Genomic DNA, 13,201 nt, shown 5'->3' with positions numbered 1-13,201 from the left:
GCCGGCCGTGCCCGGGGCCCCGCCGGCATGAGCGCCGAACGGCGGCGGCCGGGCCGAGCTCCGCGCCCTCCCCTCGGGCCCGGCCCGGCAGCGGCCCCCGGGGCTCGGCGGGGGCTGCCGGCTTCGGGCGGCGGCTCGGAGCGGTGCCGGGCGGGACAGAGCGCGGCGGAAAGGTGAGGCCTCCCTCGGCTGCGCTGCGCCGGCGGGCACGGGTGGCCGTATGCTGTGCCAGGCCTGGGCCTTCCTTCCCTGAGGAGCGGGGACGGGAGAAATCGGGACGTGGCGTGCGACTCTGCGTCGAAAGGAGCGTGGTCAGGGGTGTCTAGGGAGGAGATCCTGCCCCTCTGCTCCGCTCTGGTGAGAGCCCACCTGCAGTGCTGCATCCAGCTCTGGGAGCCCCAGCACAGGAATGGCAGTGGCCTGTTGGAACGAGTCCCCAGTAGGGCTGCGAAGCTGGTTGGGAGATGGAGCACCTCTCCTGTAAGGAAGTGCTGAGACACTTGGGACTGTTCAGACTGGAAGAGAGAGGGCTTTGATCTAGTTGTGGCCTTCCAGTACGTAAAGGAGCCTACAGGAAAAATGGAGAGGAACTTTTTACAAGGGCGTGTAGTGACAAGACAAGGGGGAATGATTCCATCTAAAAGAGAGTAGGTTTGGATTAGATAGTAGGAAGACATTCTTTACTGTGAGAGTGGTGAGGCACTGGAACAAGGTTGCCAGAGAAGTTGTGAATACCCTATCCCTGGAAGGGTTCAAAGCCAGACTGGATGGGGTTCTGAGCAACCTGGTCTAGTGGAAGGTCTCCTTGCCCACAGCAGGAGGGTTGGAAGTAGGTGACCTTTAAAGTCCCTTCCAGGCCATTCTGTGGTTCTGTGAACTCTAGTCCTGAGCTAGAGTTCTAGCTCTAGAGCTCTGTACTATGGGACAGCTTGGTATACATGAGGGCTCGGATACCAAAGGGCTGTATGTTAGTAAGTGAAGATAGAATGCAGGTTGGAGGCTTTAACCTAGAAATAGAAATGTGGTGTGCAGTTTTAAGTTTTATGGAGTGGATATTAAGTCTGTGAGCTCTGAGGTCACCAGCCTGGATAGCCACTATTTGTCTAGAACATGAATGTGACAATTGCCAAGCAACCCATAACTTTTGGGGGGCATTATTTGTCAACTTAGGATAAATATCCCTGAAAATTTACTGCATTTTGACAAATCCTAAACCTTTGGAGAGCTTGCTAGAATGGATTGTAGACATCCTGTCTTGGTACCCTGGGCATCATATTGGAAAGACAAAGATTGTTGCACTAAGCAGTGATCCTGGTGCGATGGATGAGTTGACTCAGGTGAGTTTGTAAGGCACCTCAAGGATAGCAGGTGTTTAATCAGGGCACCAATTCTAGTTCTTCTTGTGTTTGAAGAACTGGTGCAGCTTAGCCATGGTAAGAAATGATGGTCAGGGGAATGAGTTAGAAAATAGCTTGGGTGCTGTCTTATTTTACCAAACTGTTCTGGATTTTCTTCCGGTTTCTGAATAATTTGTGTACCCTCTGAATTCTCTGAATATAACGTTAACTCTTAAAATAATGTAATTTTCCTATAACATGTGCTTTTGTTCTGGGAGAGAAACTCCTCATGTATTTTTTCATTCTTCAAAGCCAGGATAATCTTCAAGGGTGGATGACAGAACCAACCAGCCTTTCTGCAGGTGCAGAAGAGAAAAAAGAGAGTGTTCCCACACAGCTGGTGAAGCATACAAATGAAGTTGGTGTTGCTTCTGAGGAACTTGTCTCAGCAAATGCAGCTGCAGGCCAGAAAGAGCAAAATACATCAGAAATAAGACAAGACTATGTATACAGAAGTAGTGGGAGACCTGAGAAGAGAGATATGAGTAAATCTCCTGTGACGGATCAGGATGCACCTAGAAACTGTGAACTGTATGTACCTGTGACTAGTAATTGTTCAGCAGTGGAATCATCTGAGGAGAGGTAAGGATTAATTTTTTAAAATATATTAACAGTTTTTGTATAGAAGGGGAGGGTACTTTCAGTTCATTAAGGTAAATTTCTGATTTTTTTATCTTTGGTTCAGCAAAATCCCATTAACTAGTTCAACAATTTAAGTATTTGCATGCAACTCTTTGCACTATTTTTTTCTTTTGTGCATGCATGTTTTCACTTCATCATTCTTTTTCACCTCTTACTTTATTTTCACTATATTTGTCAAATCTATCATTTATCTGAACATTAATGGGGAAAGGCTTTAGTTTCCACATTCTTTTTTCCACAGATTTACTTAACAGTTGCTGTGCTACAACAGTGTTATGACACACTTTAGTCTCTGGAATGATAGTGCCTGTGCAGATGGGTTGCACCTCTTGGCTACCTGGCTTTCAAAACAATTCTCTTGAATTGCAGTACCTTGTTTACTCTGGATGTTAATCTGTCATGTGACTGCTTAGTCTGTGGCTGCTTCTGTTTTGTCAACTCCCAGAAAGAAGGTGGTTTAATAATATCTGCAGAAGGGGCATGACACTGCTTCCTTTATACCAAACTTCCTCTTTCTTGGGTAATCTCACTAACTTAGTTGAGCACTTCTTCTTGTTCTGCATCTTACGCTGAATTTATTCAAGGCTGTATCGCGAAGGAACAATTTCCCTGCCCGTCATGACATCCCTGTGGGATCCCTTGTAGCAGCAGGTTTCTTCATGCTCAGAGTGGGAGGTTGTTGCTTTATATTTTAAATACTTGGCTTACAGAGAAGATACGCTAGAGAATGCTGCTGTCAAATACTGTGTGGGTTTTTTCATAGTATTTTCAAGGTTATTAAGTATTCTTGAAATTCTTGACAAACCATAATGGATTTTAAACTCTGCTGAGAAATTAGGCTTTGTCCAGTATCATACTGTAACATGAATATGGACTTGAAACAAGTATTTCTATGACTTTTCTTCTTGTCAGATAGTACTGTGTTTAATACCTACTGTATCTATTGTTTCTCTTTTAATTAATAATTATTTAGTGTTGTTAAAAATGATATTTCAAGCAGCTACTTGAGCATGCGTGTGAAAACGAAACCAGTTTTATATGACAGCACAGTAGATTAGTTTCCTGGTATTAACCTACATTGGTCTTTATACCAAAGATTTCTTTTTCTCAAGGGAAATACATGCAGATGGGTTTATTAAGCTGGTTTGGATATAAAGAAAAAGAAATACAGAGCCATCATTTAGTAGTCCGTCCTTTGAAGTTTAATGAAAGTAATCCAATTTCCATCTGGCTACATGAAACTCTTTCTCACAGTCTTCCTAATTGCTTGTCCTCTCTTAGTGGTGTAAGATGTGGCAGGGTCACTGCCTTAATTTCTTCCTAGTCTTTTGCAGGCAGACTGTGCTTTGGATTTGGGGTGTTCTTGAGGAGTAGATTAGAAGCTGCTAATAGTAGTGGGCAGTAAATAATAACCGTGCAGCCTTTTTCTGCTTACGTACTTTCTTTGAAAAACAGACTTTCAATGTAAACTTCTTTTAGTGGCAAGCCTAAATGATACTGATACATCTGGTGACATATGTTTTTTCAAGTATTTTAATTGTGAAGCAGTGATTATTTTTTAGAAGTTTATTTGCTAGATGTAATTATATGACAAATGCCTCTCAGGAGTGGAATGTGCAATTTGCAGTCAGTTTTTTGAACATTCTATGGAACTCAGTTTTTAACAGTAATGTTCACATCCAAGCTGCAGATGCTAATCTGTGCAATACTCTTGTAGGGCATAATTTCCTCTCTCATGGTCATAGCTTGACTTCAGAATGTTGTATATAGGCTCAGATAACAGGTATTTTGCTCTTATGACAACATACCTTGGCCAAAAAGGCCATATTATTTGAGGAAGAAATGTTTCTCTGGATTTCAGCTAGTATGTAAGACGTAGTTTGGATTATGGTGGAAATTCTCCTTTGAGTTAGTAACATTCAAATTAAATGCAGGTGGTTGGCCACTTTTCATTGTATTCTGTCATGTATTCTGCTCAGCACTAGGCAGGTTAGTCAGTCCCAGTGGTGTGTAGATCCAAAGCTCTGCTGAGTAACGTGTTCTTAGCTGCATGCATAGGGTGCATTATTCGTATATGCAGCAAACAGACATGTTGGCTTGTGTCTTCTGCAAATTTATACTGTAAAATACAGAAATACGAAGGGACTGACTGTAGTAGCCATTCAACCACAGAAGAGAAATTCAGGCAATGATTTATTACCAACCTAGTGACAGATACTGGAGGGGAGCAGTTGACAGGGTTTTTTAAACTTTTTTTTACTTTTGAGAGCTAGTGTTGATTCTATGAAAATGGGTAAGATGGAAAGCAAATTAAGTTGGAAAAAAAAAAAGGTAGAAACACTTAAATACTTTCCTGAGTTGTAAAGAGGGGAAGAGGTTGAAAAAGAGAGTAAGGTTTGTGGTGTTACATGAGGTACATGTTGATTTTTATTGCAGTGAGGAGGACATGTATCGTGATGAAGAAGAAATAGAGAGAGAGAAAATACTGCTTTGTGAAACAAACTCATCAGGTACAATCGAATTTTGTGTGAAGTTTCAAATACAGTATTGCAACTCACTGTAGCACTGATGTGTGATGTCCTGACACCCTCTCTTCCAGGGACTTTTGTGCACAGATGTCTGTGTTCAATAGCAGTTACTTATGACTGAGTGCATTGTACAGTTTGATTCGTAAAAAGATCAATTCTCTGTAAAATTAATTGCTCTTAGTATGTCATTCCCTGTGTTTCTGTAGTTACTTTACGAGTTAATGTGAATTCTTTGGAAAGCAGTCACATAGTCTATGTTATGAGAAGAGAAGCTTCTGTCAAATATTTTTCTGCTTGCTAAGAAAATGAAGAGTACTTTACTAATTTCTCCTCTTTGCCAATTAACTTTTGCAGAAGAGAGGAGCAGAGTGTTCTCTATCTTGTTGAACTACATCATTACTTTTCTTCACACATCATTTTCAGAGCAAACTGATTTTATCCCCTCCCATAGTAATAATGACTTAGTAGCTACAGGTTGTGCTGCCAGTTTCATTTGGCACTAAAGTTATTTTAAAGTGATAGCATATTTAGAAATTTGATGTGCTTTCTACCTTGTTCTGTTTTCTTTATAATATTGCACGTTCTGTTTTGACAGAATATAAACTAAGTGTTTCACCTGAAATGGACATCATGGAGTATTGCAGAAAAGAATGGAGAGGAAATACACCAGTAGCAAAAAGGATGAGAAAGGTAGCAGTTCTATTTTTGTTGAATTTTATTAGGCTCTTCGTTTTTGTTTGCTACGTTATTTCCTATGGGGTCAATCTTTTAAGACAGGAAATGCCTTAGCAATGTTTTATGTTGTGAGGTCTTATAAGTGGTTTACAACTGGCAGATACTTTTCTTTGTTCTCATTCCAAATGTGTTTTCAGTAAAGCTACCTGCACATAGTTTAGGGATTTGAATACTGTCCTTTGTTACTGCTTTCAATTGAAGTTTTATATTTCATTTATGGACATAAAATGCTAATTTTGTGGACTATTGAAGTGCAGAGCAGATGACCAAAATTTAAGGTGGAAGGCAGGTAGCTGAAATTGGTGAATTGCATGGGTTTTTAAAAATTTTTCCTGAGATTTTTTTTATTACAGTTTTTGAACTAATTTTTTTATATTAATCTTGAGCTAGAATGGTAGAAAATAAAGCAAAGTTGTTTTGTTGCTTGAAAAATTTAGTGATATATGTGAGTAAACATAAAAAATACCTTACAAAAGTCAAAAACTCCCCATGGCACTCTCAGGAGATTGCTGTGAGAAATACAGACACACAGGGCATTGGCCCTTGCCAGGGTAGCTGAGCTGCAGAAGCTGCATTTCAGCATTGTGGCTTCTGCTACAACTGTGTGTATGGGAGCAGCAGGGAGGGAACAAATGTGCTGAGGCAAGTGTCAAGATATTTCAGCGTAAACACAAACTTACCCTGAGGCAGAAACAAACTACGTGTGACATGTATTGGGTAAGTAGCATTAACTGTTGCTGAAATTTCTTTTAAGCATGATGTGTAGTCTTGTGTGTGTGATGTTTGATATTTTTTGGAAATCTACATGAGTTAGCTGCCCATATTTCAATGATGTTTATGTTCTGTCATCAAACAAATACCTCAAACAACTATCTATTAGATTTCTTCAGTTTTTTGTTTGTTTTTCAGCAGAACTAAGTTGGTTTTTTCAAAGCATAATTTGTGACATAAAAGCATTTGAACTTCCAAAAAGGCTAGTGGGTCAAGCTTTTTTTTTTTTTTTTTTTTAAAATAGCATTAGCATTTGGATGATAATATTCCAATACTTAAAATGTTTTATTAATGATTTAATGTTCTTTGGATTTTGTATTTTTCTAGGGCTATGAAGCAGTTGCTCAGAAGTTTGCCTCTATAAGGAGAATACGAGGTGATAACTATTGTGCCTTCAGAGCAACTCTTTTCCAGGCATTAAGCCAAGCTACCCAGTTACCAAGGTGGCTGCAGAGTGAGGATTTTACTATGGTATGTGTCAAGCTGATCTTCTGACAGCAGAGTAATACTGGGTCTAACCTATTTGATAATTTTATGATCTCATTTCTCTGTTATACGATATATATGCTCACTTTTCAGTATCCTTGAACTGAGAAGTAGTAGTGTTCAAGACTGTTGTTAGTGCACAGTGATTCTTTCAATTTGGAATTGAGTCCAGGTGCCCTTGGTTTCCAGTTTATAATGTGTATAAATGTTACTGTAGTGTTGACTGGAATGTGTCTTGTCTGTCTTCATCTTGCCCTCTTGGTTTCTTCTTACTGCATGTAGTGTGGCAGTAAGAGGTTTTCCACAAGACAGCTGGCAATAACAAAAAATACAGACAATTTATTCTAACATTTGAGAAACCCCCAGCTTTTCAAAACTATAATATCTATTCTTTGTGCCTTATATGGTTTCTCTAGAAAGTGGAGTAACAAATTGGATGCTGTAGGCTTTGCAGAATGTGTAATTACCTGTGTCTTAAATGTTGCTTAAAATAAGTGCAAGAGCAACTCCAACCTGACATGAAGAACAGTTCTTGTGGAGTGATGATTTTCTTGTGATGTGTAAGAAAAGCAGGGATCTTCCTACAAGTAGAAGAAGAATATTCCAGAAATTTTCTTGTGTTAACAAAGTCCATTTGATGGTATTGGTGAACATGGAACAAACATGTAAGAAGCTGCCTGTACAAAAATGAGCCACTTGAGAGGAGTATGGTTCCAGTTGTCAGGATGCTGCTGGGAATTGGAATGGTGAACGTCTGATGCACAGTGCCTTTCTGTATAACTTTGGAGGAAATCTGAACATTTCTCTTTCTGGCCACTGTCATTGTTAAGTAAACGCCTAATGATTATATTTTTGTAATTACTGATAAAAACAGTTCTATGAAGTGTTTTACTGCAAGTACATTGCAAAATGCTTTCCTTTTTGTAAAAAACACATTCTTCAAGCTCTCAACCATTTCCACATTATCAGACTAAAGAATATAGTTTCCCAGTACTCCTTTAAAGAGCATGCAAACTTTTTAAAAATTATGTACTTCGAAATTTTTAATGATGTTCATGTTTTTTTTTGCTACTGATTCATCTAGGAAAGTGTCATATGATAATTAACATTTTTTCGAAAAGGCTGTACAGCTACAAAACAAACTGAAATGATAAATTGTTATGCATCAAAGCAGAAGGCACGTAAGAAAAATGTGTATGGTGACAGCTGGCAGTACAAATATAACTTTCTTGTTGTTTTTTCTTGTTTTTAATTTAACATGGTGATTACATGCACGTTTCTAGTTGTAGAAGTTACTGGCATATAATTTTTGATTATTTAGTTCTTTGTGTCCATTTAGCATAAGATGTCTGGCTGGGGTGGGGGAAGGTCTGTGCCTATCTGACACATATTGTTGCCACTAAAGAGAACACATCACTGGTTTGGAGTCCTAATAAACTGAAAATGGGCTGGTAGTGGCTGGGGGCATGAGTGCTGCTCTAGGCAAGTATTTAATCCATTGTGAGACACAAGTTGCTCTTGCAGTTCTAGCAGTAAGATGGGTTAATAGATGAGGGTACAAAACTGGACATGCAACTGCCAGGATGTCCTTAAAGGGAAGTGTAAAAGCTCTGAACTGAACAGGTGTAGCACATGAGCAGTAGAAGAGGCAATTCTGAGGCTAAAACACGATCCGATTCATCAGCTAATTCCCAGGTTGTTTTCTTCTTTAATAAAAAACCTGTCCCAGAGTGTTTGAATTGTGCTCCCTGAAAAGGAAACAGTTCGTGAGTTCTGGACAAAGTAGTTTGCAGTCCACCAAGACTTCGGGGTGGATCTGATGGATCCTCTTCTGTTGGTTCAGGGACACTTTCAAACACAGTTAACTGTCGTCTATCTGCTGGTGGGGGAGTGTTTTAATTAAAAAAAAAACAAACCTCAAAACAACAAAAAAAAAAAAAAAGGCAAGAATAACTTGGTGATTATCCAGTGCTTGTGTGTTTGTTAGATCTGGAAACAGTAATAGACCAGCATTCAGACTGTTACCCAACAAATATTATAAATACCCAGCTGTGTTTGGTTATGGTCATCTTACTGTGACATCTCTTCAGAAGGACATCTGACGTATGGTTTTAAGGTGCAAAATGTTAAAAAAAATAAAATATGCAGGTTGGTGGCTTTTCCTTTTCAGACTTTTGACTTAAGCTGCCTTTTCTTCTCTCAACTTCCAGCTTCCTGAAAACTTGCTGAGCAAGTATGACTGGATCAAGCAGTGGCAGCTAAAACAGAAACCTGGCAAGAAGATGGGAGAAATAAGTGATGAAATAAAAGAGTATTTAATACTTCTAAGGAAAAAGGTTGGAAAAGTATTTGTATATTCTTTCATCACTTAAAAATAAGAAAAGTGACAAAGATTTTTGAATTCGGTGAATTTAGCATAAGGATGCTTTCAGTAGTGGAAGTCCCTTTTCTGTATGTATACTACAAAAAATTCAAGTAAAGAGCATATTTTCAGATCCAGGCATCTGGTCTTTCACTACTTGCAATAGCCTGATGCTGGAATTAATTTGCAAGCAGCTCTGCAGAAAACTATTAATTAGACAGATTTCAATGAAAAAATTAATGTAACAGAGTAGCTCTTTTCCTCTATTATGTCTTGTATTTATTTGAAAGAATGATTTATACTATGGACAAATCTTTTTGCTGTCTGGATGAGGTTAAGGGAAGAAAAACACAGCACAACACTTAAGTAATTTCAAAGGAGTAGTTTTTGTTCATTTTTATACATTTATTCTGGGTCATAGAAACATGATTGTGCCCTTAAGTGTTCATACTATATTACCTAGCCCCATGCTTTCACCCTCTTGGAACACTGGAACCTGTTAAAAACTATTCAGTTGTTCCTGTCTTACTGTGAATGCAAATTCTCTTTTTATGAAGGCTTTTAAGAGTATTTGGAATACTGCATTCAGCAGTTTGAGGGTTGGAATGAAATATGCATTCTGAGTAACAGAAATGTAAAGAATACGAAGTATGTAGGATTTATGGTGCAGGAAACAAAAAGGTTATTACCTTAATGCTTGTCCCACAACAATATTTGTTCTGCCACCTTGCAGCAATTTCTAGCATCCACTCCTTTTGCTTTGCTTGTGGATCAATTTAAGCAAAATCAGACTAACTCAGCCTGACCTTGATAGGGATACAGTTGTGGAAATATTCTTGAGTGTTTTTTAAAAGACACAAAGCTCTTCATAAGCTAAATTCTGAATGCCTGTGCTGAGCATCTGACAACTCACAAGTGGCTTTTTGCAGCTCTTGCAGGGTGATGGCTGTTCATTTGTGTTGTGTGTGATGGTTTGTTTGTTGTTTTTTCTAGTGGAAGAATATAAGTGAAATAAAGGATCCCCTTGAGAAACAAGAGGCTTGTGATAAATTGTTTAAAAACGAAGAGGAGGAGTATAGTCTCTATGAAGCGCTGAAATTTTTGATGCTTAACACTGCCATTGAATTATACAACGCCGATAAAAGTGGAAGGAGAGTGCCTGTCTTCTCCTGGCTCCTGTTTGCACGGGATACATCCAGCAACCCTTGTCAGTTAATGCAAAATCACTTGAATCATATTGGTCACAGTGGAGGCCTTGAACAAGTAAGGAGAGATTGCTCATACAGCATTATTTTCCTGCTTTGGAGATTTTAGCTTCAAGTGGTTTAAGAAATCACCCAGTTTTTGTTGGGCTGGCTGAAGTGTGTGGCCTTTTGTTGGGAAGAATATGTTAGAACTGCTGGCTTGTAGTGAGAGTCTGTAAAGGGCCTCCTCTGAAACACCAGGTTTTGTCTTGTGGCTGGCAGGTCGCATTCTTTGGAAATAGGGTTTGCTATTAATAGAACACTTGTATTGATCTCTTAGTTGTTAGCTTTTTAAAAAATAGGATAACAGCTGATACTCAAATTATGAAGACAACGTGTAGGACATACATGTGGTGAATTGGGATAAGCTAATGACAGTTACGGCTTTATACGTAGCATAAATGGTACACATATTACAAAAAAAGCCCCAAACCGAAAAGAGTAGTAGTTAATGAGCTGAATAGTCTGAAGGATTTTGGAAGCATCCATTTTAAAAAAGTCCCATTGGATTCATTACAAGTGGAACACTGCAATTAAGTTCACTACTTAATTGTAAATACTAGAAACATGGAAGTATTATGTTTTGGTTTTTTTTTTTTAATCTTAAAAATCTGACAACTGCAGAGACAGTTTGCTGTTTCTGTGAAAATAGGTGATTCATTGGTGACTTTTGCTGCTCAGTTCAGTCAAGAAGTTATGTTGCCTGTTTTTGTGCTGACTAGATTTGTTTATTTCAGTAAGATTCTTTGTGAATTGTTATTGATATGCTTGCCACTGTAGGAGAAAAGGTAGAAGCTTTTTACAGCTTCTTTTTCTGAATTTCTTCTCCTGTCAACAGGCTTTGTAAGGGCTTTCCATTTTCTTTTTATTTGGCTGAAAGGTTCAAAGTACACTGTAAGAATGAAAGGATCATTGCCTGAAACCTGCTCTTGTGTGGTTTTAAGTGTCTTAACAGGATGAATATTGATACAAGAGAATGTCTTTCCTCCCTGCTTGTGGCAGTAGGACACTCTATGTAAAGTAGTTTTCCTTTAGGATTATTTTCCTACTATGCCATTGTGGGTCTGAAGACTTTCTTGTTAACTGCATGGTATCATAGAGGTGTATGATGGAGATACTGAATGAGAGGTGCTCATGTATATGCCTTCTCTCTTCGTAATTTTTGTCTTCGAAAAATTACATCTGATAGGTATTAGTTTAGTATTTTTATGAGAAAAATCTTGTCGAAGGTATGTTGAATTTTACACAAATATTTATTTTTTCCAATGTAGGTGGAAATGTTTCTTCTTGCTTATGCTCTGCAGTACACCATCCAAGTGTACCGACTCTATAAGTACAGCACTGATGAGTTCATCACACTTTACCCCAATGACCCGGAGGAGGACTGGCCTGTGGTGACTCTCATAACTGAAGATGACAGACATTATAATATTCCAGTCAGAATGTGCCAAGAGACGATGCTGTAAACAAGTGATTTTTCAGCAGACAAACCTATGCTGCTTGTGGAGGTTTCCCATGCTATTTTGAAACAGGACAATGACAAAATCTGTGTGATTAAATCTACAACAACTTGAATCTGTGTTTTGGAAGTTGACATCTGAAATAAAGTATCAAATAGGTACTATCTTAAATAGTAAAAGTTCAGCAAGCATGGCTTTGTTTTCTGTTTAAAAAAAAAAAGGAAGCTTCTGCAGTCCTTTTTTTTGAAGGACTTACTCTGGATAGAATTGCCAAAACTATAGATTTATTCCTTTTATTTTTTAGTGAGGCTCTGTGGTAAGAGCTGAGCTAAGCTTTTGCTCCCCAAAATAATGGCAGTTGAAACTTCTGGGAAAGTAAGGTGGCAGTGTCTTGGCTGATATTTGTAATAGTGCTTAGAAGCCATTTATACAAATCTTGGGTCTTGGGAAGTAATACAATTCTTTTGCAGTTGGAATTTAATGCCTGCCATGGTTTATACTATAAGAGAGACATTACTTAAAAGTTTTCTAATGCTTTGGGATGTTTTTTCCTATATTAGTGTCTTTTATTTAGAAGCCAGCTGTCTTACACTGAAAATGAGCTGCTCTTCCCTTTTCAACCCGTGGAGAGGAACATGGCAAATGTGATAAGGGAGTATAAAAGTTGTTTGATAGTCAGTCACAAATTCAAAGACTACACAGAATTCCCACTTAAGTTATGACAGCTGATAGGAGATAGCCACGTGCCTGTTAACTTTCATTTCTGTTCATGTTATTGTTCCTGTGGTGTTAATCCTCTCTGGCAGCTGCTCTGGAGAACATGAGGATTTTCATTTGTCCAGGGAGTGCAGCAGATGGAAATGTCCGGTGCAGCTTACTCCTCCCAAGAGTGGAGATGTGGGAGGTTCTGTTTCTGCTTAGTTATTCATGATGCTTTAAACTGCAAGAATACAGAATGTATCAGATGCTGGAAGTGCTTACAAATCTTATAAAAATAATTAAATAATGAAGCTTTTAGGTTCAAGTAGAAATACATCCTACAGATGACTTTTGGAACAAGAGAGTGAAAACTGATTTAACTGAAATGCTGGTCATACACAGGTCACTTGGCTTCTCTTAGAAAGCCTTCTTATGTAAATGGGATAAGGTTATAAAAACTTCTCATTTGAATATTCTGGAGAAAGTGGCATGCAAAATTCTCCTGTCCTAATTGAATTTAATTTGTTAACCATTATTGTGAAAGGTAATATGCACAATGAAAATATGCATTCACTATGTTCTAAAATGTGTTTTAAACACATTAATGAGGGTTGCCATGTACTCAAGTGTTATATTTGTCATGTTTTTGTTGCCTTCTAAATCAACTAGTTTGTTACTGAAAATTTCTGGGAGCTACAAGGGAATAAAAATAAACTTAAAAAATTAATCTGGCAGCATTTTGTTTCTTGCTTTATGGCTTATTTTCTGCCTTGCTTTATATTTTCAGTGTTTCAGTTTTTGAAATCCATGTTGAAGTTAGTTTGTTCATGAAAGTCGTGAGGTATAGTAACCTGTGTAAAAGAAGTAATTATTGGGT

The 13,201-nt window shown here is 38.3% G+C and overlaps 1 protein-coding gene across 5 annotated transcripts; it reads left to right on the top strand.

Moving 5' to 3' along the window:
* Positions 1-6: 6 nt before the first annotated feature.
* On the top strand, positions 7-13,051 carry OTULIN (OTU deubiquitinase with linear linkage specificity). Of its 5 annotated transcripts, none has more exons than XM_042048794.1 (8): positions 7-173; positions 1,650-1,979; positions 4,476-4,549; positions 5,163-5,257; positions 6,401-6,544; positions 8,770-8,895; positions 9,915-10,184; positions 11,437-13,051. In XM_042048794.1, exons 1-8 carry the CDS (start codon positions 28-30, stop codon positions 11,629-11,631), a joined length of 1,380 nt encoding a protein of 459 aa, XP_041904728.1. In that variant the 5' UTR covers positions 7-27; the 3' UTR covers positions 11,632-13,051. The 5 variants fall into 5 exon arrangements, with proteins under 5 accessions (XP_041904728.1, XP_041904730.1, XP_041904731.1 ...); XM_042048796.1 differs by having other exon boundaries at positions 71-173; positions 1,654-1,979; XM_042048797.1 differs by lacking the exon at positions 7-173 and adding an exon at positions 200-357 and having other exon boundaries at positions 1,654-1,979.
* Positions 13,052-13,201: the final 150 nt, after the last annotated feature.

Source organism: Corvus kubaryi, unplaced genomic scaffold, assembly GCF_017639235.1.
Source record: "Corvus kubaryi isolate FWS band 111438036 unplaced genomic scaffold, C.kubaryi_AGA036_p1.0 68, whole genome shotgun sequence".
NCBI classification, from domain to species: Eukaryota; Metazoa; Chordata; class Aves; order Passeriformes; family Corvidae; genus Corvus; species Corvus kubaryi.
This window is presented reverse-complemented; position numbering and strand designations above follow the sequence as displayed.

Excerpts from the sequence above, each read along its gene's own strand:
- OTULIN (XM_042048794.1), top strand. The coding sequence starts at position 28 with ATGAGCGCCGAACGGCGGCGGCCGGGCCGAGCTCCGCGCCCTCCCCTC. Across the intron at positions 5,258-6,400 it reads TAGCAAAAAGGATGAGAAAG|GGCTATGAAGCAGTTGCTCA; the intron begins GTAGCAGTTCTA and ends GTATTTTTCTAG. Across the intron at positions 6,545-8,769 it reads AGAGTGAGGATTTTACTATG|CTTCCTGAAAACTTGCTGAG; the intron begins GTATGTGTCAAG and ends CTCAACTTCCAG.